The sequence below is a fragment of the Elgaria multicarinata genome, chromosome 6 (assembly GCF_023053635.1).
Source record: "Elgaria multicarinata webbii isolate HBS135686 ecotype San Diego chromosome 6, rElgMul1.1.pri, whole genome shotgun sequence".
NCBI lineage: Eukaryota > Metazoa > Chordata > Lepidosauria > Squamata > Anguidae > Elgaria > Elgaria multicarinata.
In genome coordinates this window covers 12,652,222-12,678,214 of record NC_086176.1, presented here as the reverse complement: position 1 = coordinate 12,678,214, position 25,993 = coordinate 12,652,222, and the positions used below count along the sequence as shown (strand labels likewise).

The window sequence follows — 25,993 nt, the reverse complement described above, 5'->3', positions numbered from 1 at the left end:
CAAGTGTCTAGCAGACATTGACTTTTCATATGAAAGTTCTCTCTCGTATGGCTGCATGTTTGAACCTGGCCTTAGCCATGGTGTTACAGCAGATCTCACCCGAGAGGGGAAGAAACGAGACGCTAAACAGTTTGCTTCAGATCCTTCAAGTATTGTTCCTCTGGATGAAATCCAAGGTGCTGCTTCTTAGCTGCAAAGTATTGCTTGATTTTTAAGATCAGTGTCATGTCTAGACCAGCTCCCCCTGGGTTGGAAGAAGGTGTTTCAGATGATCAATCAGAGTCAGACTGTGATGTAGAGGAATTGGCGCCCGACACAGTCCAGCCTGTACCAGTGGGGGAGAAAGCTCTCACAAACTCTTCACCAGCTAGTGGTGAACCCTCTTCAGAGCTTATCTCCTCAAGGGCAAATAATCCACAGTCAGTGGGAAGCCAACATTCTTCCGAAGGAGAGAGCACCGACAGGTTAGCCGATCTTAGAGTATGTCGCAGGCTAAAACGGGTGGCACGAAAGGAAGGCAAAAGAAATCCGGCCGTGAGAAGCCGCTTGAAAGGACAATTGTCTCGCTTAGTTTGCATAGTTTTGCCTAGGGGAAAGTTCCAAGAGATTAGACTCTCTTCAGGCTGGAAGAGATGTTTATTGCTCGAATAAAGCTTTGTGGATTGCTTAGCAGGCCTTGTCATTGTCTCCCAAGAAGGCAGGAGGTTTGGAGAAACACGACAATCAGTATCCAACAACTATGGACATTGCTTGAGGGGTGAGAGGAGAGCTGAAGGACTGTGTATCAGGCTTGTCAGTCTTCATGCATTTTTGAGTAATTTTTCTCTCCTCTTCCTGTTTGAAAGACAAGGTGCTGTTGACAGCCTTTCGGCACGCCGTGGTCCCCCCACCTCTGTGTACGTACCAGCTCCAGCTCCCCTGCGCTATCAATCAAGTTGCCTTCCCTATAGAGCCTTCTAGAAGTGGGGATCTCGCTGTCCTGGATGCTAGTAACAGGATTTCCATTTATAGATCTGGTAGGTAATCTGTGCATCATAAGCAGCAATTAGGACAGCGCTTTTCAGACTGCTTTTTATTTATGGCCACAGTTGTGGCCACATTTTTGAAAGCTTAGCCTTTGTATGGCTGTCATGGGGTGGGGCGGAGATGATTACAGTGAGCCACCGTTTTTCTCACGTTGACACCTTTTTCATATTAGACAAAAGAATGAATCAGGCTTGTAAGAGACAAAGGTCTGGTAGCTGCATTAAGCATCCCTAGTGACTCTTTCTGAAAAACGATGAACTAAGGCAGTAGCTTTCCAGTTTTCTTGCTTCAGGGAACGCTTTCCTGCATTGCAGAGGATTCTGGGGTGTGTTCTGTGGTACACAGTCAGCTCACAAACGGGAGCCTGGCCAGGTTTGTGGGGCCTCACTGTACATTGCCGGCAAAGATCAGTAGTGGTGGCTGAACTCAGGGAAGCCTGCTTCTTATTTCTACATTTCTCAGTGAGGAAGCTTTCAAGAAATCCCATGGTTCTTTGGCATTCAGTTTGACCATTGAGTTAGGGCTTTAGTCTTCAGTTACTAGGTGACACACAAACATAAGTAAAGCCCTGACTTAAGATGGATCTTGCCAGGGGCATCAGCATAGGTCCTTTTTTTAAAAAAAAAAAGAGAGAGAGAATTTGGAGAAGGGAGCAGTTAGAAAAGGATCATCCCAGAGTGCAGGAGACGGAATAATGGGCTCAAGTGACAGGAAGCCAGATTCTGGCTGGACAGCTGGAAAAACTTCCTGACTGTTAGAGCAGTATGACAATGGAACCAGTGACCTAGGGAGGTGGTGGGCTCTCCCACACTAGAGGCCTTCAAGTGGCACCTGGACAACCATCTGTCAGGGATACTTTAAGGTGGATTCCTGCATGGAGCAGGGGGTTGGACTCGATGGCCTTTTAGGCCCCTTCCAACTCTAATATTCTATGATTCTATGAGAAAACACTGAGAGAAGAAAGGTTTTACACACAGTAAAACCTTAAAAGTAGGGGCCATGTTGCAGGTTGGGGTTAAAGGTTAAGACTAGGAAGTGTTGTATTCTTGCCTTATGGATTTGGAGAGAGAGAGAGAGATGGGGAAGGATCTCCCTCTCTCGGTTATTTATGGTCAGTATATCTAAAATAGCCAATTGTTACCACCAAGTAACCCAAATTTAGCAATAAGAATAACTTGTGAGGAAATGTTAATTTGTACACTTTTTCTCCCTGATGTGCTAATGCTGCTTTTCCAGATCATTTTTAATTGCTTGTCTGAAATTGATAAACAGAAGAAAATATGAGATTTCATGTGGAATATTTGGATGCCGGATGGAGATTAGGATCAATTGAGGGTATAGTAAGAATAAGTTCATCCCAACCACAGCATCCAGTATTGATATCTGCTCAAGATCCTGAGTGACCGTTAAAAACTTGTAACAATTTAAATACTCTTTTCCACCCCCGTGAAGGCTAGAAATTGGTTATTTTACAATTGAATTAGCACAGGCAGGCTCATAAGGGAGAATACGGTCTTTTAGATAACCTGGACCCAAGCCATCAAAACTTACTTTCGGAAGTACCAAATGGGCACCTGGGTTCTTGCACCCCTGATCATCACTTTTAAACATCAGTTTGGTGACTGAGTAGAGAAAATAAAAACAACCTGGGCTGGTGGTGATGATAGTCTGTGACATATTCTGTTTTCTGCCCTTTGACAGATGGCCACACAGATGCAGACTCCACGGTTAAAATCGGTGCAGTTGGTGAAAGCAGGCCTAAAGGTTCAGCTGCAGTCCCTCGGCTAGAGAAGACATACAGGTACTGCAGGTTAAAATTGGAGCAGAATGTGGTTCTTGAAGGAATGTGAGTTTAGTATCAGAATTGCTTTTAGAAAGAGCCATTGGCTAGAGCAGAGCTTTCCAAACTTTTCATGTTGGTGACACACTTTTTAGACATGCGTCATTTCACGACACAGTAATTCAGTTTTACTAGCAAACCAAAGGTTAAACTAACCCCTTATAAGAGATACGGACACATACATAAATTGTAATAATGAAATGTATGGGGACACAACATATCTCATGAAAACCTTTCATTTATATTTTTAAAAATATATGATTTGGAAGATAATAACATACATTTCCAAGACTTTTCACATTGAACTAATTTTGTCGAGCTGCGATCGAGCGGCGGTTGAGACGGTGTTCTATCAAAAAACTGGGCCCATGGAATTTCTCGAATGCGTCACTTCAGGTGCAGCCGCATCACCAGAAGTGACGCGGAATCAGCCGTTTCGACCCGATTATGCATACTGCGCATGCGCAGTACCTGTATGATCCCTCGACCATGGTGTGCATACACGGATACGACGGAAGGGGAATATACTAGTGCACCATACTGATCGGCACCTTTGCTGCATAAAATTGCATGCAAGTTGGTATTGCTTATTTCACATAGACTCAGAGGTTTCTCGTTACGTTCGTGTGACACACCTACACACTGCAGCTGACACACTAACGTGTCGCGACACACAGTTTGGAAAGCTCTGATCTGGAAGCTGGGGGAGGATTCTGGACCGCCTCCACTTACCAAGATAGCTCTTTTGGTTTTCTGTTAAAAATGGTGCCATTTAGGGGAGGAAGAGTAATAGTTAGGGGGTGCACCATAATAGTTAGAAACACCCTGGAAGGTAGACCAGACTGATTAATATTGGCTTGCCTAATACATCCAGTGAGGACAGGGCTAAAAAGTACCACCCACACTGTATCACTATTTCCTGGATATGTATACACCTCTCTAACCAATGTCTTACATTGAACTCCATGTGCCATTTTAATACCTAGTCACCAGCAGTGTTGCAAGCTGCGTCTGTCTACCCGCTATGACTGCTGCTCCTGTGCCGTCTCCCCCCGCCCCCCATCATCACCACTGCCACCTGCCCTTCGCCTTTGTCTGAGGATCCCTCAGAGCAACAGAACATGGCTGGCATGACTGTTCATAGAGCTGGCCAGGCTCAAATGCCTGGCTCTGAGGGGGTTCTTCCTCAAAGCCAGGCATTATTGGAGAGGTGTCATGGAAGACTGCCTAAGGTAGAGGCGATCTCCTGAGACACCTCTCCCATAATGCCTGGTTCTGGGAAGGATTCCCTCAGAAGCCAGCCATTCGGGCCTTGCTGGTTCTCTGAATAGCTGTGCTGAATGCTTTCTCCAGTTCTGAGGAGATCCACAAAGCAAGCCAGAGGGTGGGCAGCTGCTCTGGAGAACACTGCTGGCTACTCTCTTGCTGTGGCATTTTCCACAGTGGGCGAGTGGGAATGCCAGGGCTCTGCAGAGCACTTGCTATAGTTCTGGCTCATGGGTGGGCCCTCCTCAGAGCCCCACCAGCCCAGTTCTTCCATTGCAGCAAAGGATGCAGTGGGAGAGGAGCCAACAGGGATCTCCGGAGTGCCCACTGTAATGCCGCTTCATGGTAGCAGGAGGTCCTCATGATGGCGGCAACGTTGCACAATTCACCTCTCTTGCTCTGCCACCTAACGTGGGGGATTCACTCTGCCTCATGGGAGGATTGGCCCTGACAATCACCCATCTTGGTGAGACCCTTTTACCACCCTAAACAATTTTTATTTAAATATTCATGAGCTCTCTATCTGGACCAAGTCCACCTGAGCCAGTGGACAAAATATAAGCATTAAAAATGTTCTCATAAAACATTAAAATACAAAATGTTTTTTTAAAACATACAGAAAACCTAGAATACATTAAAATTCATCCAGTATATTAAAAAAAAAAACATTTCCAGAGCCACAGCAGTAAAACAGCAGTATGACCAATAAAACACATCAGCTAAAAGCCACTCGAAACACACCTAGCTACCTCACTGTTCACCCCAGTTCAAAATCATTTATGAACATGTTTAAAAGTACCTCTTTGCTTTTATTTGTAGTTTCATACCTTGCTATTCTTTCTCCCCATGAAGATTCATCATCTTTTTTATTTTATGGTAAATTCTTTTCTCTGTGCTTCTTTTTAGTTTTATCAGGTGCCTGTTCATGTAATTTTGCTTCTGCTCCACACTCTCCTCCTCCTCTTCCAGAATTTCTTGCACAGTTTTCTCAGCATTGGACCCACCTAGCACCATCCCTCTGTTGGGAAAGCAGACAGGAACTTGATAGGCCTGGAAATGCTTGCATTGTGACAAATCTTTTACACAGAAATGACTCATAATTGCATAACCTGTGCATTATTACCTCTGCTCTGACCAGTTTCAAGTCTCTTAGGGACCAATCTGTTGCTAAGACTCAACATTTGGCAAGCAGCAGATGAGATAAAATACAAGAGTGGGGGTGTTCCCCCCCTTGTCCAAAAATTAACAGAATTTAGTTACATAAATATAAACTCCTGTTGTCATCAACACACCTTACAATAAGCACTCCCTTGACTTTTCTTCTAATTTTATCAATCCTTAGATTGGGGAAAGGGGGAAGTTTCAGTATAGCTAGAAATGTGTTCACAATGTTCCCGAGTAGTAAAAAGTTAAGTAGAAGGCCATGGAATTTAGTTTCCTTTTGATGAGAGTTAGCACTGCAAAACCTGTGGTAGCTTTTGCAACATCCCGCTCAAGCTTTGCTGCTTTATTTATTTATTTATTTATTTATTTATATACCACCCCATAGCCAAAGCTCTCTGGGCGGTTTACAAAGGTTAAAAACAGTAAACATTAAAAACAAACATACAAAAATTTAAAACCATCAAAAGCATAGAAACAACAATATCCATTTAAAACAACTATTCTGGGGTCAGTTAAAAAACTCAGCATATGTTGTTAACTGCCTGGGAGAAGAGAAAAGTCTTGACCTGGCGCCAGGCAAGCCTTGTCGGGGGATCATTCCACAGTCGGGGGGCCACCACTGAAAAGGCCCTCTCCCTTGTTGCCATCCTCCGAGCTTCTCTCGGAGTAGCCACTCGGAGGAGGACCTTAGATGTTGAACGTAGTGTATGGGTAGGTTCATGTTGGGAGAGGCGTTCTGTCAGATATTGTGGTCCCAAGCCATGTAAGGCTTTATAGGTTAAAACCAGGACCTTGAATTGGGCTTGGAAACATATAGGCAGCAATGCAAGCAGGCCAGAATCAGTCTTATATGTTCAAAACTTCTGGTTCCGGTTATCAATCTGGCTGCTGCAGATTGGTTCAGAATCTGTATGCCAGCCCCGCATACAGCTTTGATTCTGGTTAAAGCAAACCATCGTTTCTTTTTACATTAAGCCACAGTTTCCAAGTGGGGAACTGTGGCTTAATGTTAATTTACTAACCAGGATCTTAAACCAGTTTTAAAAAAAATATTTATGTGTTCGCACAAATATTGTAACGTGTGAAAAGTGGTCCTCCGGCCTAATTCATTCATGCAAGTCTTCACTTGATTTCTTAACATTTGATTACAGCACATTCAATGACTGGCAATGGAAGGTATAGCTGACTCAGTTTAAAAGCATTGCAGTTAAAGTGACCTGAGGAGGTAGAATTTTTCTATCCAGTCATTACTTAATGATATGTGAGGAACATGCACATGTGAATCGGCCCTTCGCTAAATTAATTTGGGTCACATACCTCAGGAAAGCTTTTGTAAAGTCCCTACAGTTTCTCTGTTTGCCTTATAAATTTCTCAAACTGCTTACCTCAGACTAGTATGTGATTCTTCCAAAGAATATTGATGGATACTCTCGGCCTGGTTTAAGTTTAGAGTGTATTTTAGAAAGCTGCTGGGCTGCATGGAGGTGGGTTGGTGGTGGTGGTGAACATATCAGATTGATGTGCTGTGCCAGGGATACAGAATCTCAGGCCCAGGGGCCAAATCTGGTCCTCCAGGACTTCCCAGAGGGCCATGCCCCTTTTCCCCAAACACCTAACATTTGGTGGTTTTCTGGCTTTTGCAGTTTTGCCCCATTCTAAAAGGTTGAACTACCTCTTCTAAGGCTTTGTTACCGGTAGTAAGAGCTTTAAGCTGAGGTATGCTGGCATTTCAGATATTTCTGGCCCTCCCCCATTTGCTTTTGGGCCTTCCTCCCCCTTTTCCCTTCAGCCCTGCCCAAAACTGAACTGTGATCCCCGAGACCTTCTCTGAGATGGAATTCTGTCCCTAGGCTGAAAGACCTTATGCATCCCTGTGCTGTGTGAATAATCTCTCTGCTTGGCAACTGTCACAGAATTGACTTTAGCGATGAAAAAGAAGAGAGGAATCCACTCTGGCTTCGCCTTATCACCTGGTTGGAAGATGGCCTGTTCCTAGGTGTTAGCCAGGGCTACCTCCCAGCTCACACTGTCATTCACCATCTGAGTCTAGCCTCATCAGCGGAAGATGGACGTGTTGATATCTGGTACTGCACAGAGTTTTATGTCTCTTGTGTTCATTTTGTAAAAAAACTGTGTGTGTGGTTCTGGAATCGTAAGGCAGCGTTCCACCATAATGGCCTTTTGGAACTGGCTGGTTGATTGTTCATCTTGCTTGGCGCCTTGGTAACCTTTGGTATACACTCCTTACTGATCACAAAGGGCACAGTCCTATTGTAAATCATGTGTAAGTAAGACATAATGGGTTCATGCAACATGCATGGGAAGCTAAGAACAAGATTGTAGCCCAGTTCTGTAAACTGATAGTTAACATTCATTTCTACCGAATAAAAAGTTTGGTGCAACTTGGAAGCCTGAACAAACAGCTCCCAAACTGACAGGAGTTGATCCAGCTTAGCTAAAACTGTTTCTGTCCTGGTTTGCAGATTTTCAATCTCTGAGAACATCACAGTAGCAATTATTGCTGCCAAAATGTTTACCAAACATAGTTAAATATTGTCCTTCATTCTTTACTATTCTGTTAAGATGCTTATGTGGTTTTATTGTATTGCTTTATTGTTTTATTCATTCCCCACATTTGTATCCCATACATCTTTCCAGAGCTCCTGTCAGCTCTCCCATTTTATCCTATAAAACAGATTAGGCTGAAATATAGTAACTTGCCCAAGACCACTGTGTGAAGTTCATAACTGAATTGCGGTTCTGTACTCAAGTCCTCCTTGTCTAAGCACAACACTTGATCTATTATGCCAAACTGGTGCCCTCAAGGTGTGTTGGTCTACAACTCCCATCACCTCCAGTCAATAGGATTGATGGCTGGGCATAATGGGAGTTGGAGTTGGAGTCCAACACACCTGGGGGATGCCAGGTTGGAGAAGGCTGAACTATGTCATACTGGCTCCGAGGACATGTATCTAGATGCTTATATGCATCTAATACATAGAATCATAGAATAGCAGAGTTGGAAGGGACCTACAAGGCCATCGAGTCTTGTAAGTAATGCTGGTTAATAATATGACAGAAAGGTAGACGGTGCCTGGGTGAATGTTCTGTGACTATGTTTGGTTATTAAAAGTTACACAGTTGAATTATTGCTTTATTAGGCTCACTTCAGAAAACAGTCCAGATTCTGTTTGGGGCTTCAGATGCCTGCATTTCCCACCCCCCCTACAACCCTATAATCATCGCCACAAAAATGACTTGAGTGCAAGTTGAGCACAGATGACCTGATCAACCTTCTCTCTTTTGTGCATCTTCCTGTAGCTCACCTGTGACAGTGGACGGAGATGTAATTAGCCTATGTTGCTACCCAAAGAGCAAAGTAGTGGCTCTGCAACTTTCTGATGGTCAAATAATGAAGTATCTCTGGGGTAGGTATGATCACTATTGTTCACCTCAGTTGGCTGGTCTTCTGACTTGGGGAAGGTTCATGCCCAGTTGTCTCCAGGTAAAAGGCCTCTGACAGCATGGCTGGGAAATTCCCCTGCCTGAGGCACAGGTCCTTTCTACACCTAAGGTTTATTCCAGGCAAATGGAGGGATCATCCCTGCCTGCTCCTGGGATCCCCTGTGTGTCATTTGGACGCACAGGGATGATCCCGGGACAATCCCGGGATATAGGCATGGTGTAGACATGCCCTTAGAGAGCTCCTGCCAGCCAAAATCAGCTATACCAGGCTTGATGGACCAGTGGTCAAATACTTAAAAGGTTGTCACACAGAGGAGGGTCATGATTTCTTCTCAATCCTCCCAGAGTGCAGGACACGGAATAATGGACTCAAGTTACAGGCAGCCAGATTCCGGCTGGACATCAGGAAAAACTTCCTGACTGTTAGAGCAGTACGACAATGGAACCAGTTACCTAGGGAGGTTGTGGGCTCTCCCACACTAGAGGCATTTAGGAGGCAGCTGGACAGCCATCTGTCAGGGATGCTTTAAGGTGGATTCCTGCATTGAGCAGGGGGTTGGACTCGATGGCTTTATAGGCCTCTTCCAACTCTACTATTCTATGATTCTATGAGTGTAAGTGCCATGAAAAAACATGAGCTGTTTTGGTCATTATGAGCCCTCGTTGCCTTGTCTAATACATTTCATGCTTGTATTTGTCAAATTCTGCAATGTATGCTGTGTTGTGTATGCGTTGTGTTGCATACAACTGTGTGCAGATGTACTTTGTATATCGTTAGTTCTTTCCAGACCTGGGAATGTCAGGGAGAAGGGATGCCAGCCAGGTTGGAAGCTTGGCTTGTGCAACACTATTCCAAGATGTGAACCCTTGTGAATCCTCCCACATTTGATAGCATATGGTCCTCCTTTATCACATAGACCTGATTAGTCTTCTCCATTACACTTCAGGAGCTGAAACACCAGTTGTCACCCCTTGGCTAAACACCAGTGGTTCAGCTCTCCGGTTTCCCTCTCCATGTATGCAGACTGCATTAGCTGTGCTTGGTGATGAAGTAAGTAAATAACGAGCATGAAATTTTGGACCATATCAGTGATAACCTTGTAGTGGTCCCTTTCCCATCTCCACCTGAATATTGCTTGCTTGACATCTTTGCTGATTGTTTCTCTTTGTTTTCCATTTTATACCTGGTGAGTGGAAAACCCGTACCCTTATCAAAGACTTGCTGTGCTGGAACATTTGATTTTAGGATGGGCATATAGACAGCTATGTTAGTGTCATAAATCGTGACATCATGTGGCTGCACTCCCCCTGAAGGAGCAGGTTCGTAGCTTTGGGGTTCTCCTAGAACCACCTCTGTCACTTGAGGCCCAGGTGGCCTCGGTGGCACGGAGTGCCTTCTACCACCTCCATTTGGTGGCCCAGCTACGCCCCTATCTGGACAGGGATAACCTAGCTTCAGTCATCCATGCTCTGGTAACCTCCAAATTAGATTACTGCAATGCCCTCTACGTGGGGCAGCCTTTGAAGACAGTTCAGAAGCTGCAGCTTGTGCAAAATGCAGCGGCCAGATTGATAAATGGAACCAGAAGGTTCAAACATATAACACAGATTCTGGCCTGCCTGCATTGGCTGCCTATTCATTTCTGAGCCCAATTCAAGGTGCTGGTTTTAACCTATAAAGCATGGCTTGGGACCACAATACCTGATGGAACGCCTCTCCCGACACGAACCTATCTGTATACATCAAAGGTCCTCTTCTGAGTGCTTACTCTGAGGGAAGCTCGGAGAATGGTAACAAAGGAGAGGGCCTTTTCAGTGGTGGCCCCCCAATTACGGAATGATCTCCCCAATGAGGCTCGCCTGGCGCCAACATTGTTATCTTTTTGGCGCCAGGTCAAGACTTTTCTCTTCTCCCAGGCATTTAACAGCAAATGCTAAGTTTGTTTTTTAATGGACCCCAGAACTGTTGTTAAGTGGATACTGTTGTTTTATACTGTTGTTTTAAATTTTGCATAATTTTTAATGTTCACTGCTTTTAATTTTTGTAAACCGCCCAGAGAGCTTCGGCTATGGGGCGGTATATAAATTTAATAAATAAATAAACATTGTACTGCTGTCACAGGCAGATCCCTAGATGTGTTGCCCAAATAAAAGTCATTGTCACCAATGAATCATACACGTTTAAACTGTTGATTACAACTCCATAAATTGACTTGTGAATCAAATCAATAGTTTTTGAACCAAAGGGCATATGTGTGCCTCAGTAGGCGCCGTCTAGGAAGAGGTATTCCCTCCTGCATGTGAGGGCCAGACTAGATGTGGCATTCATTCATCTGCCTGCTGACATCAGGCTGATAGTCAGGACTTTGCATTCCACAATAGCAGGCAAGTGCAGGAAAAAGCACAGACCAAGGTACTGGGCACAACGTTCAGCTTCTAGTGGATTTCAATTGTTATTTAAAAATAATAATGTTTGTCTAGCTCTTATAATGATATATCTGAAACTGTGTGGGTAATATATATCATCCATTTAGAGAACATTTGTTGTTGGGTGGATTAAAAATATAACATACACGTCCATCCATCAATAAATATTGGCCACTAAAGCCAGAGGGGTGTTGAGTAAGATTTCCAGTGATAAGGGACTGGGTCTCGGATCTCTGCATTGTTCTTTCCCCATTCCTGTGACTAGTGAAAGCGGAATAAATTTTGCAAAATGTGCAAACTGCTATGGAAATGTGTTTTATTTACATAATGTATACAGGTCATGGATTGTAGCTTTTCTTGTATAAGTAGACTTTGGATTACCTTAGTGCACAATTCAGAGTTTTAGCTCATTATAGATTGTATGTCTCTGGCTTGTTTACTTTCTAACTTTGGTTTATATCTTGCTTTTGTCTTCTTAGGAAACCATCTTTGGCCTGACTGACAGATGCCGTTTTTTTATTAATGACATTGAGGTACTAACCGTTCTTATAGTTCTGTTGTCTCTGTGACAAGAAAGGTTGCATAATGGCCTACTGATGGGCAGCTTCTCTGCTTTCCACAGGTTGCTTCAAATATCACATCCTTTGCAATCCATGATGAGTTTCTGCTGTTGACCACACACGCTCATACCTGCCAGTGCCTGTCTCTGAAGAACACATCCCTGAAAGGTAAATATCCCCGGTGTACCTAGCAATAACAAACACCCAGATCAGTTGTTTCTTTCTTGGAGTTCCTTCACATGTTACTCCCTCTCCCCAAATATGTATGGATGACTGTTGCTTTTGATTCTTCAAAATAGCTGCAGTGTTCTTCCTTTTAATGGTAACTCACTTTCTCGTTCGACTTTGCTGTAGGTTCAGAGAGTACACAATTGGCTATATGTGTGAATTTTCCCTGCAGCATCACTTTCCCCAAACTACATGCTCGAGAGAAGTGTTTGGGCATCCTCTCCAGTCATTAGACTTGGGGACTATTCAGACACATTAGTTACCAAGGAGGAATCCCAACCCAGTAAGAGTTGAGATTCTCCTTAGTAATTAATATATCCTACAACTGCCCACTTACCATGACGGGGCGGGGTAGAGTAATGTTTGGTCCAGGCTGTACTGCATTTATTTGAAAGTAGTATCTCCCTGACATTCGAACAGAAAGCTTTATTTCGAGGAAGCATGGAAATACCCTGTTCAAATAAGCAGAGCAGAACACAAATCAATACAGTCCTTTTTCTCTGTGTTCAGAAGGTGGGGCTTTCTCTCCAGTAAGTAATGGCTGAAGAGGCTTTGGCTAACAGTTTCATTATTTATAATGAGGCAAGAACAACTGCTTTGGACTAGTCTATTACAGTCTTTCAGAAGTGGGATTTCATGAGAACACGCTATACTGGTATCTGTAAAAAGTCTATTCACTTATTATATCCTGCCGGAGGAGGCTCTTCAGCTTGACAGTCTTTTAGCATTCAAGAAAGCTATCAAGACTGATCTCTTCCGGCAGGCCTATCCAGTGGAATTTTAGGATGTTTTTAGTATGCTTTTAGGATGTTTTTTTAACAGTGTATAGTATGTTTTTAATCAGTATTTTATGCTTGCTGTTGTTCCCTGCCTCGATCTAATCGGAGAGGCGGGTAAGAAATATATTATTATTATTATTATTATTATTATTATTATTATTATTATTATTATTCTGCTCTTTCCTTGTGGTGCTTTGACCACTTGGTTCTCAGGTGGTCTCTCTTCCAAACAGTTTATATAACAAACCTGCTTAACTTCAGCAGCTGAAGATACATGCTAGCATCTGGGTTAATGTATAGGATTTTTTACTACTGCCTGCAATCATTCCACAATGTTCTCTACACTCTATATAGACTGTAGCTTGTTGGATGCAGAATCTCTCTGTGTTTGGATGTGTGTGTCCAGTGTGTGTCCTTCCTCATTCATAAAAAAACCCCTGGTGGGTGGGAAGTTCAACCTTTTATGCCATTGATTGTGGCACCTTCAGCTTTACAGTCGGGTTTGGGCAGCAGTTCGGTCCCCAATAGTGAGATGCTGCGCAAGATTGAGAGAGGATCCCGGATAGTCACGATTGTGCCGCAGGATACAAAGCTAATATTGCAGGTCAGTACTCTGTTTAGTCTTACCGCCCAAAGCGGCTTGCTCTGGCAAGGTTTTATTTGTTGCATGGGGGGGGGAATAACTGGGCTACACAAACAGGAGAATTGTGTCATGCAGCTCTTGCTGGACTGGACCATTCAGACAGCAGGATGGGGATGGGTGGGTTCATGTTTGAATGTTTCCCCATATAGAAAAATAGTATGCCGGGGCAAGGTTAAGGCTGCCCCTTTGTTCCTCATATGCCAGTGTTTCACCTCCAGTTGGTGATAGTTGTCGTGTTTCTCAGAGGCAAATTACGAGGCTTGCTAAGTAAGCCACAAAGCTTTTATTAAGCAACATAGAATTTAACCTCTTAGAAACATCCCCCTAGGCAAAACTATGCAAACTAAGCAAGACAATTGTCCATTCAAGAAGAATAGGAAGCCACTTCCCCAATGCCGGTAACTTCAGAGTGCCTGGTGCGGAGGCAGGTTCTGGCGTAATCGAACTGACTTTCTCACGCCTTCCTTCCATGCCATGCGTTTGAGCTTCTGGCGGACCCTAGCATTCGCTAGCTTGTCGGGACGCTCACCTCCGGAAGAAACCTCACTTCCCACTGAGTGTGTAGAATTTGGCCTTGAGGAGATAAGCTCTGGAGAGGGCTGACTCCCAGCTGGGGAATCACCCGTGAGAGCTTCCTCCCCCACTGGTACAGGCTGGCTGGTGTCTGGCGCTGCATCTTCTAGTTCTGAATCTGATTGATTCCCTGAAACATCTTCTCCCAAAACAGGGGCAGTAGGGTTAGACATGACAATAGTATAGAGAGCACATCCTTGAAATATAGGTCTTGTGCCTGTTAAATTACTGACTTCATTGTGCTTCCAAACAAAGGACAGATAGAGGCCGAGGCTGTCTGAAGGAAACTAGATTTTTTAAAAATTTATTTTAATGTGACCAACAAGTGATCAGGGAAACTAGATGAGCATCTTTCCCATCCAGGCCTTGAAAGTAAATATTTTGGCAGGTGACAGTGAAAATTGCCTCCAGTTTTGGTACAGAAAACCAGTGTGCCTCAACTGTAAATCACCCAGAGAGCTTTGGCTATGGGCGGTATATAAATGTAATAAATAAATAAATAAATAAATAAATAACTATTAGAAGTTTGCCAAATGCCATGTTAAGGGTATTTGTTATTGAATTATTACGTCTATAATTCCACTTTTCCATTGGTGTGCTTGAGACAGCTAACAAAATGTGCATGCCATAAAGCATTTGCACTAATTTATTTATTTATTTATTTATTGCATTTATATACCGCCCCATAGCTGAAGCTCTCTTTATTACAAAGTTGAAAGCAGGCCCCTCCCTGTGCTGCAGGCGATTGATGCCATCTCAGATGGCTTCAACAGGAGCGGCAATTGAAGAGCAGCCCATGCCGCCCCCACCCCCCCACCCCGCTCCTGGCAGTTGAGGTTCATGGTGGCAAATATATGTTGTGATCTTCTTGTAGGTGCCAAGAGGAAACTTAGAGGCCATTCATCATCGAGCCCTTGTGTTGGCCCAAGTTCGCAAGTGGCTGGACCGGTGAGTCATACTGACTGGCTTCGCTACATATAGCGCATTGAGACCGCATGTAGTACATGTGTTTTCCTTGATCCATGGCCATACTGGAACTGACTAGTGCCATTCTGCCTCTCCTACCAGCCTCCAGTTTAAAGAAGCATTTGAATGTATGAGGAAGCTGCGAATCAATCTCAACCTCATTTATGACCACAATCCAAAGGCAAGTTTCAGTAAAGCTGTTGTGATGGCGTCTTACAGAATGGTGATAGAGATTGTGAATATACTGTCAGTATCAGTAGTGAATGTGAAGGTGGGGTGATAAGGGTACCTGCCCTGGGAGCAACCTAGATGTCAAGAATTATGCAGGACATTGATAAGTCCTTCAGGCCAGTCCACCCAACTAAGGAGATCATAGGTGATTAGTTGTATGACTTTTAGATTATTGAAATTTGAGTATGTGTAAAAACGGTAATTCTGAAGCCAAAAGCAGATTTTTGTTGTTGTTACATGGTAGGGACATTCCCTATCTCTTGTCCAAATTTTTTAAAACCCAGGAAATATTACTTTAGCACCAAATCATATTAAAATGTAAATAACATCTCCTCTTACAATTTCTGATATGTGTACAGATTGCACAGGAGTTGCACAGGTTTATCCATCATAAACTAGGGCTGTGCACCCACCCCCTGATCCGCCTCAGAGGCCAGCTTGGAGCCCCAAAAGCAGCCTCGGTTCGGGGGTGCTTCGGCGGTTGCCCCAACCGCCTCGGCGCCGAAGCTGAGGCAAGATTCAGGCCCTCCGAGGTGACTTGGACTTTTCTGGGTGCTGGCTGTGCAGCCGGCACCCAGAAAAGGCTTCCCCAGTCTCCTTACCTGCTGCCTCCGCCATTGCTGCTGCCTTCTTGCTTCTGGCGGCTTCCGGTGCTGTCGACACAATATCTTAAAATCGCGCGGCCTACTTCCTGTTATTTGCGTTGGTGGCACCGGAAGCCGCCAGAAGGCAATGGCAGACAGCAGCAGGTAAGGGACCCGCTGAGGGCTGGCTCCGAAGCTCGGAGGCGGCCCGAAGCTTTAGAGCCAATTGGCTTCGGCTTTGGGCTGCCTCGGGCTTCTCCAGAATCGCCTCGGGCCAAATCAGCCTGCCTCGACCCGATGCGGAGCACAGCCCTATCATAAACTATATGGACTGATTTTGTGAGAGGGCTACGAATGTTCGTTTCCACATGAAGTTCGCATTTGGTTCCTTATGCATGTTAGAAATAGGAATTTGATGGGTTGCTGTAAAGTTTAACAATACTTTGCTTTATTTCAGGTTTTTCTGGAAAATGTGGAAACATTCATAAAACAAATTGATTGTGTGAATTATATCAACTTGTTTCTCACAGAGCTGAAGTGAGTACAGCTTAGTAATATGCTTTTGCTTAGTAATATGCCTTTTCCCATATGGATTTTTCAGTTTGAAATCTGCCCCCCACAAGGTAATAACAACAACAACAACAATAATAATAATAATAATAGTGCTATAAAGTGTCTTTCCCTATCTTGCCTGCAAAGCTCTCCTGCATTTTCAAAGATCGAGTCAGAGCTCTATTACGTGCATTCAGATGTAGCATATAATTAGACCCTGATTAAATTCTTGTCCCGCAAGTCTTTAGAATGCTGAGAGAAAATGAGTTAAGATCTGAGGGGAGCAGCATAAATACAACATTTTAAGGTGAAAAGGAATAAAATAATTGAGGCTGTCTAGAGGAGCTAAGGTAATGAGGAGGAATTGGGTATTTTGGATTAAACTTGAGATGTTTACTTTTTGTGAGTGTTTCAAAGGGTTGGGTGCCAGAAGGCTGCTTAGACACTGCTACCTGGTGACATTCCATTGGCCATGGAATGACCAGTAAGCCCTCCTCAGAAGATATCAGGGGACAATTGAGTGTATATATGGAAAGACAGTCAGCTAGGTATCCTGCTCCTGAATCATTTAGGGCTTTGTATGTCAGCAACAAAATTTGAACATGGCTCAGTAGGTAATACGCACTTATTTTCACAGAGGTGTGATATGTGTATATGTGAGTGCTCTTCTGATCATCCTGGATGCTGTATTCTGCACTAGCTTCAGCTTCTGAACCAGGCACAAGGACAGCCCCACATAGAGCACATTACAGTAGCCTAGCTGTGAGGCTATGAGAGCATAGATCATAGTAGCTAGGCTGTCCCTATCCAGGAATAGGAGTTGTTGGCATACCAGCCAAAGCTGTTAATGGGCCCCTCCAGGCCACTGAGGTCACGTTTAGTGACAAAGATGGCTCCAGGAGCACCCCTAAACTACATGCCTGTTCCTTCAGAGGAAGTGCAACCCTGTCCTCAACAGGCAAATAACCCAATTCCCCAACCCAGGAACCACCCACCTATAGGATCTCGGTCTCGTCGATTGAGCTTCAGTTTGTTAGCTCTGCATCCAGGCAGCAGTTTAGAACGTGCATGGCTTCTCCTGATTCAGATATTATAGAGAAATAGAGTGTCCTGATGGCACCTTGTCCCAAAATCCCTGCTGTAGCTGTGTGTAAGAGTACGGTAACAGGTAGGTTACCAATAGGGAAGGCTGTGTATACCTTGCAATTATTATTATTATTATTATTATTATTATTATTATTTATATAGCACCATCAGTGTACATGGTGCTGTACAGAGTAAAACAGTAAATAGCGAGACCCTGCCGCATAGGCTTACATTCTAATAAAACCATGATAAAACAATAAGGAGGGAAAGAGAAAGCAAACAGGCACAGGGTAGGGTAAACAGGCACTAATAATTCTGAACCAAGAAAAACTGGATTCCGCAATCTGTATAATGCATGTAAAAAATAATTGTTAACCATTTTTGTTACTTTGTATAATTTACTCTGAAGTTTTATTTTAGGCAAAATTTATTCTGATTTTGCTTGATATGAGGAGGAGCAATGAGCTATACAGGCACTAAAATCCCAACCATTGGAACTTCTTTGGCTTCTGAGATTGCCTTAGGCGTGACTGCACGTTTTCCAGTATCTTTGCAATCCTAAGGATTGGAAACGTGTGTGTGTATGTGTGTGTATATATATATTAGTGGAGTTTCTTAAGCTGAATTATCATGTGAACCGCCCAGAGAGCTCCGGCTATTTGGCGGTATAGAAATGTAATAAATAAATAAATAAATAAATAAATAAATCATTTTGTTCTTTTGAGGAACTGTTGTATACAACTGTTTCCTACTATTTTAGTCAGTATTTTTACGTTTATGCTGTATACATATTAGTATTATGGATATAGTCAAACTTAACTTACCTCTTATGTTCTCCTTCCTAGAGAAGAAGATTTCACAAAGACCATGTACCCACCTCTGTATCCTGCCACTGCCTGTGAGCTGCACAGTTCTGATAGTAAAAAGGTTGACCTCATCTGTGAGGCTATGAGAACAGCCATGGAGAACATCAATGCTTCTAAGTACTTGACATATGACTATAGACTATCTACCTATCTGATATGCAGTTCTCAACATTTTAGTGTGACCAGAAACAGAACCCAGGTCAGGGCTGTGTAGATTAGGTCTGACTGTTAATACCTGGGTTTACCAGGTCTATCCCGGTTCTGAAAGCAGTTTCAGAGTAAGAATTGTGAGGAAGGAGGAACTATGTTCCACCACCCACCAGAAATCCCAAAAGCTTGAGTCCAAGGTGGTGGGAGAGGAGGGAACGGAGCTACGTGCTTAAGGAGTGGGGTGCATTCCCTGACTGTCTTCTCAGGGCTTGGAGGCTGTGTCTGATCAGGGTAACAACAAGCAGGGGCGGGTTTGGAAAAGTAAGCCTGGCACTTTTGCTCCTTCCATTACAATGACCTTAGCGATGGATAGAAGAGCTGAGGATGGATATGAGAATTCTTGGCCTTCCCCATCCTATTCATTACTTCAGCCGTTCACAATGTAGTGGGTGAAGCAAGGGGTTGGATTCAGCCAACGTTTCTACTAAGGGTGATTGGGGTTGAAGAAAGGGTTAAGTATCTCTATTTCTCCACACATACACACACACAAACATATATATATATATATATATATATATATATATATATATATATATAAAAGAGGGAACTGTGTCTCCTCTCAAAATGGCAGTATTTAATTGGTGAGAGAAGACAGTAACTCTATGCAGATATTCATCCTGCTCTCATGAAGGCTGAATGGTTGTTAGGGGCAAGGACATATAGGTAAACTCTGTCCCCAAGGTTCTCATCCCCACCTGCTAGGTTTCCAACCTTCTCAGGTTGAGCAGGACGTTGTGGAGTTTTTGCTTGTGTGTTTTTTCATTTGCTTGGGTGCAAAAACCTCTTTAGCAATTGGGAACCCTTCTATAGCTCCCTTCAGACCTTCCCTGTCAACATAGGAGGGCCGAGGACTGAACAAGAGGGGATGGAGACCTTGGGGATGAGGCCCGCATGCAGACAGTGTGGTGTAGTGGCTAAAGTGTTGGACTGGGAGTCAGGAAATCCGGGTTCTAGTCCCCACTCGGCCATGGAAGCTCACTGGGTGACTTTGGGCCAGTCACAGACTCTCAGCCCAGCTACCTCACAGGGTTGTTGCTGTGAGGATAAAATGGAGAGGAGGAGGATTATGTACGCCACCTTGGAGGTAAAAAGGTTGGATATAAATGCAATAATAAATAAATACTCCCCCCCTTTAGTCCTCATGTGAGCAGGCTGAACATTTGTATAAGATTAGTGAGGTGTATTGTCCTTTTGTGTATACCACATGGTAAGGGTACGGCCCTGAACGGTGGCCTATAAATACATACATCGTTTTGGCTTCCCTCAAAATTCCTTGGATGTTTTGCCTGAAGAGAATATTCAAAATTTGCTTACGGTTTTCCTTGGGGCTAGCTCTGTTGGGGCAGGTAAAATTCCCTGTCCCAAAGAAATTCTGCTCATTCTATCAACACTCTCCTTTGGCTTCCCTCAAAATTGCTTGGCTGTTTCTCCTGAGGTAAAACTCCCACATTCACTTTTGAATTTCTGCTTTGGGTGAAACATCAGTGGCAACTCTCTCTCTCTCTCAAGCAAAATCTTTGTCATGGGCGAAACAAAGAAGCGCCCAGTCTCCCGTTTTCAACACCTGCTTTTTCTTCCTGGCCTCTTTAGATACTGCTTGTCCATACTGACCTCTTATGTGAAAAAGAGTCCCCCAGAACTGGAAACTGCCCTACAGAGAATTCGTGAACTTCGAGGTGCAGTATTAAGATTGAATTGAGTACTCAGATATTAAGGGGTTTAAAGCTGGCTGGGGATGGGATGGATACCCTTTTAGGCAGCCACCAAATCTACCTCTGCAAACCTTAGAATAGCAGAGTTGGAAGGGGCCTACAAGGCCATCGAGTCCTCCTCGCTTATGCTGTTGGAGTTTGACCAAATACTGGTCTCACATTTCTAAAAGTGCTTCCAGACAAGGCTTTTATTGTTCAATTGCCCAGCCTAATGCACAGACTTTGCAGGGGGCTCACGGAGTGGTTTTGGACAGGTCAGAAGTAGCATGTGAGGTCTGCTTCTCACTTTACAGGTGCTCCTCTGAGTGGAAAATGAAATCTTGCCTCTCAGCTCCCACTCAGAGAGGTGCCTGCTAGGTGAGAAGCAAGTCCCATGTGGAGGGGTCTGGAGAAAATGGCGATGGGAGGGTAGATACAGCAACCCCTGCCTTACAGCATAATCACCACGCACAAGGCAAGACATAATGTACGATCCTAAAGCATTTGTATCATTAGTCTGGGGCGATAGGTACTCACTTGTAAAACGAATAATATGCGTATGCGCACTGCTTCGTCTAACTCAGGGGCGGCTGTTTTTGCAAGTGAACTCTTGACTTCTTAAGAAAATTAATTTTAAACTTCAGAGCAAGCATCAGTAACCGTCGGGTCCGTCAGTGCAGAAGAAGCTCTGAAATACTTGCTGTACCTGGTGGATGTCAGTGAATTGTACGATCATTCGCTGGGGACATACGATTTTGATTTGGTCATCATGGTTGCTGAGAAATCTCAGAAGGTAATTTCTTACATTGGGTTTTGTTTTCATAGCTCATTTACTGTCCAGTCCTAGCTGTTGAGAGAAATTTGTTAGAATTTAAAACGTGTCAAGAATTGTCCCCCATCACCCACGCTCCTCAGCATTCATAAACAACAGATTGTCCATTCTGTGCAGATTTTTTTAAAATCACACCGGCTTTTCAGTGGCAATTTCTCTTCTTTGCCCTCACCACCCTCTACTTCATCTGCCCACGTTGCCACTTAATTGGATTGTCTGTGGTGACCCAAGACTCTTGCAATCATGTCATCTTGTCTGAAATAGCATCATGGCATCATCAACAAAACCACACATATCTTCGCAGGCAATTAAATAAAATAGCAATCTGGGCAAAAGAGGGTGAGGACAGTGAGGGCAGAGGAGGAAGAGGAAAATGGTGCAGTGAAAAGCATCAAAACATTTATTTATTTATTATTGCATTTATATCCCGCCTTTTTTCCTCCAAGGAACCCAAGGCGGCGTACATAATCCTCCTCTTCTCCATGTTATCCTCACAACAACAACAACCCTGTGAGGCAGGCTGGGCTGAGAGTCTGTGACTGGCCCAAAGTCACACAGTGGGTTTCCATGGCCGAGTGGGGACTAGAACCCGGATCTCCCGACTCCTAGTCCGACACTCTAGCCACTACACCACAACATGAATGTGTTTGCAACAAAGGCAGGAAATTGCTTAAAATGGAAGGAGTCTTTTGACAAAAGCAAACAAAAGGAGGCAAATGGTTTCAACTCAGAACAAGATTACAGCTTTTAGGGGCTAAATTGATGCAGAAGTATGCAAGCTGAATGCAGACAAAATACCGCACAAGGCACACAACTACTATAATATAAATGTTAAAGACAAAGACGGGGTGAACAGTTATAGCAAACTGAAGGGTTTCTAATAAAAACAAAAATTCAACATTATTGTAACAAAAACGATTTTTAGTAGATAACATAAAAATTATAAACAATTGCAATGTTGTACCTTTTCAGTAACAATCAATAATATTGAGATACGTATAGGTCTCTTCAGTATTTCAAAACCTAATAAACCATACAATATAATGTGGTTATAGTAGGAATTTACAGTGTATAAGTTTCTTCAGTGTATATGAACCTTTTTTTAACAGGCTACCTGTAAATAATTCCGGTTTCGCGTGTTGCTTCCTCAGAATCACTGAAAAGGAATAATAATAGGTAAAAGTCTTATCATCCCCCTTAATCAAATTAAAAACCTAATCATAATATTGTTGGAGCGAGAAGTATTCAGTTTGGTGTAAGAAGTGTTTAACTCACCACCATCTAGCTTAGAGTTGCATCCAGATCGGATTTATTATCTGGATCTTCAAGACCTTCAGTTAATAGAATTACCTGCTCCTTTGATTATTCGCCACCAGCCTACACTATCCTAAGATCGATCTGAAAGCACTGGCATATAGGGAGCCACCTTCCAGGATGCACCACCACACCTCAAATAGGATTAAAGAAAAGAAGAAGCTCTCAGGATCAATTTATACACTCGGATATTGACCCTCCTAAGAAACCTTTCAGCACCATTCAATGTCATTTTAGATGTGGGGGATGTACTGTCTGTTCTTTAACCTTGCAAACAAGGGAATTCCAACATCCCTTAGATAACTGGATTTTTCGGCTACGTCATTTTTCAAACTGTTCTACAAAACATGTCATTTACGTTATAATTTGCCCGTGTAACTTAATTTATGTTGGCAAAATGATATGCAGCATTTGGACAAGGATCGTCAAGCACCGCTCCAAACTGAAACATAATATTTTGTAAGCGCCATTGGTTCAGCACTTTATAGACTATTCACATAAATATGATGATTTCAGATTTTTGGTGATTGACAGGATTTACACTCACCAACATAATTGGTGTGATTATAATAATCTCCTTCTCAAAAAAGAGGCGGAATGGATTTTCCATTTAAATTCAACACAGCCTAATGGACTCAATATCAATATAGACTATTCCATTTATTTGGGTTAACCATGGCTGGTTGCCAATTAGTTATCAGCTTTTCAGATAAAAAAAGCCTTTGAATGAACTACCAGTTACTCATTAAGAATCTGTTTGAGGCGTTTGGCTGGGCTTTCAAGGTTGGAGTTTCTCTATTCCTCTATTGATAAAAATACTGTTGTTTAAAGTTTTCTTCCTAGAAAACATATATATGTATATATACTTCTTTACAGAGATTTCACATGGAATGGAGGTTTGAACCCTCCCCATTTTTTCCCCATGGCATTAGCCCTAAGCTAGATGGTGGTGAGTTAAACACTTCTTACACCAAACTGAATACTTCTCGCACCAACAATTATTATGATTGGATTTTTAATTTGTTTATGGGGGATAATAAGACTTTTATCCATTGTTATTTCTTTTCAGTGTTTCTGAGGAAGCAACACGTGAAAACAGGAATTATATACCGGTAGCCTGTTAAAAAAGGTCCATATACAATGAAGGAACTTATACACTGCAAATCCCTACTATAACCACGTTATATTGTATTGTTTATTAGGTTTTGAAATACAGAAGAGACCTATACGTGTCTCAATATTATTGTTTGTTACTGAAAATGTGTTGAGCCTCGTGTGGCGCAGAGTGGTAAGCAGCAGTTACTGCAGCTGAAACTCTCCCCATGGCCTGAGTTCGATCCCAGCGGAAGCTGGTTCTTAGGCAGCCGGCTCAGGTCGACTCAGCCTTCCATCCTTCCGAGGTTGGTAAAATGAGTACCCAGCCAGCTGGGGGAAAGGCAATGGCAAACTACAAAGTCTGCCAAGAAAAAGTCAGCGAAAGCAGGCGTCCCTCTAGGAGTCAGCAATGACTCAAGTGCTTTGCACGAGAGGTTCCTTTTCTTCCTTCCTACTGAAAATGTACAACATTGCAATTGTTTATAACTTTTATGTTATCTGCTAAAGATTGTTTTTGTTACAATAATGTTGTGTAGTAAATACTCACGCACACATCTGAGGGTTGAGGATTGAAGTGACTTGAAGTGACTTGAATGACCGAGGCCATTCAAGTGAAGTTTATTGAGCATACACAGAGTTTAAGTAGGCAAATTCCCACTCCTTCTTCTCCCCCTCCCTCCTGGGTGAGTCAATGTCCATTGTCAGGTTTGGGTAAGGTAATTAACTTTTCTCATTACTGGTGTTTGCTAACCAGCTCCCTTATCATGTTTGTTCCTGGGATTTCCTGGAAGTTTGACCAGGATGCAGACACCCTGATTGCCAGACTTTAGCCAATTACTGAGATACGGGGTTTTGTCATTTCCACCTATCCTTATCTCCCGACAGTTTGCTGTCTGCGAAGACTCCAGGCATTGTGACACCCCCACATCGTTGATTTTTTTTTATTATTATAAAACCTTCGGTTCACTATAACTGTTCACCCCATCTTTGTCTTTAACATTTATATTATAGTAGTTGTGTGCCTTGTGCACGATTTTGTCTGCTTTCTGTTTGTATCAACTACTGCCTTCTCTTCTTTATACGCAAAGTATGCAAGCTGTTTTATGTTGCGTATTTTCCACAACATGATGACTACTACTACTACTACTTTCTTTATTGCGATCCATAGATCCATAAAAAGAAAACAAACAAACAACAAACAACCAAACACAAGAATCAGACATGAAATCATACAATTAGAGCTATTATCAACTTTAGTCTAATACACAAAGAGCTCTAATCTTGGCCGCCACTGTAAGAAATTTAGCAACAGCCAAAGTTACACTTGAAGACTTATCTTCCAACAGAAACTTAACATAAAATTTGCCTGAAGTTCTGGGCAGTTTGCTCAACAATGGGGTAATCATAAGATGGCGGGCCTGATTATAAAAGCTACAGGACAGAAGGATATGCTCCATCGTCTCCACTTCCGTATTCCTACAGGGGCACCGTCGTTCCTGATAAGGGATACCAGCATATCTGCCCTGAAGTAATTCAATAGAGTAAACATTGCATCTGGCCTTGGAGAAGGCAATACGATATTTAGCGACCGACAAGTTCTTTAGATAGTCAGCCAGCTGAAGAGGCCCAACGTAATGAACGTGCAATGCACTGGGAGAGCAAGAAACATGAGAGCGAGTACGTAAGTCGCAGAAGGCTATATCCCACAGTCTTTGTTTGATAGCTTTAAAAGCAAAATTCAAGCCCAGATTAAGGAGGAGGGAAGAGGAGAGACCTATTGAAGCTGCCTTCCTGGCAAGAAGCTTGGACCAGCTGTTCACGTAGCACAACATGATGACTATGGTCCATACTTTCCAAACATAATTCCATGTCACTTTTCTTTTCTTTTTGGCAGGATCCAAAGGAATATCTCCCCTTTTTAAACACGCTTAAGAAAATGCAAATCAATTACCAACGATACTCTATAGACAAATATTTGAAGAGGTATCCGAAGGCTCTCCACCATCTCAGTAAATGCGGTAGGTGCGCTGGGGAGATGGCCTCTTGGGAGGAAGGTTTGTTTTGCAGCATCTCCTCTTTCCTAATAGCGGTAGAATAGATGGTGTAAAATAGGGGGTGAGCATCCCTTTTTTTGCAACTGTGGCACAAAACAAGTCCCATGTATTGGAGGGTGCCATTCTGGCACAAGCTAACTCTTCTAACTATTCCAAAATTCAGGAACTTACACAGTAAACTTACGCTGGCTAAGTTTAATATGCTTCTCTCTGTACTTCTGAAGGGTGGATCCAACAGTATTCCACCTAATGAGCGCTTATGCTCCTGTAAAGCTGGCGTGATAGAGACTGTGGGCCCATGTACTGCTGTATTGTTCCTTTTATTGTGATTTTCGGCATGTTTTTACTGCCCCCATCTTACAAGGAATCGCTGGGAGATCTGATGTGTTTTATATAGATTATCTCCTGGCCGACCAGAACTCTCAGATAACCTCTAAAGTGGCTCAGATTCTGTGCTGCTGCAATTGCCTGCCGGCATGGGATTATACCATCTGGCTATGATAATGTTTTAATTTCTTAAATCCTATATTATTATGAGTGG

The 25,993-nt window shown here is 43.1% G+C and overlaps 1 protein-coding gene across 1 annotated transcript in view; it reads left to right on the top strand.

The window, feature by feature from the left end:
• Window positions 1-25,993, top strand: part of ELP1 (elongator acetyltransferase complex subunit 1) — a 64,802-nt gene that overhangs the window by 19,064 nt on the left and 19,745 nt on the right. The window contains exons 12-26 of the mRNA XM_063129055.1: window positions 846-1,016; window positions 2,728-2,827; window positions 7,210-7,380; window positions 8,618-8,724; window positions 9,709-9,812; window positions 11,668-11,721; window positions 11,811-11,916; window positions 13,244-13,359; window positions 14,846-14,919; window positions 15,040-15,118; window positions 16,210-16,289; window positions 18,236-18,373; window positions 20,057-20,142; window positions 20,802-20,950; window positions 25,293-25,416. Coding sequence (XP_062985125.1) covers window positions 846-1,016; window positions 2,728-2,827; window positions 7,210-7,380; window positions 8,618-8,724; window positions 9,709-9,812; window positions 11,668-11,721; window positions 11,811-11,916; window positions 13,244-13,359; window positions 14,846-14,919; window positions 15,040-15,118; window positions 16,210-16,289; window positions 18,236-18,373; window positions 20,057-20,142; window positions 20,802-20,950; window positions 25,293-25,416 — 1,659 coding nt within the window. The remainder of the gene's footprint in view (window positions 1-845; window positions 1,017-2,727; window positions 2,828-7,209; window positions 7,381-8,617; window positions 8,725-9,708; window positions 9,813-11,667; window positions 11,722-11,810; window positions 11,917-13,243; window positions 13,360-14,845; window positions 14,920-15,039; window positions 15,119-16,209; window positions 16,290-18,235; window positions 18,374-20,056; window positions 20,143-20,801; window positions 20,951-25,292; window positions 25,417-25,993) is intronic.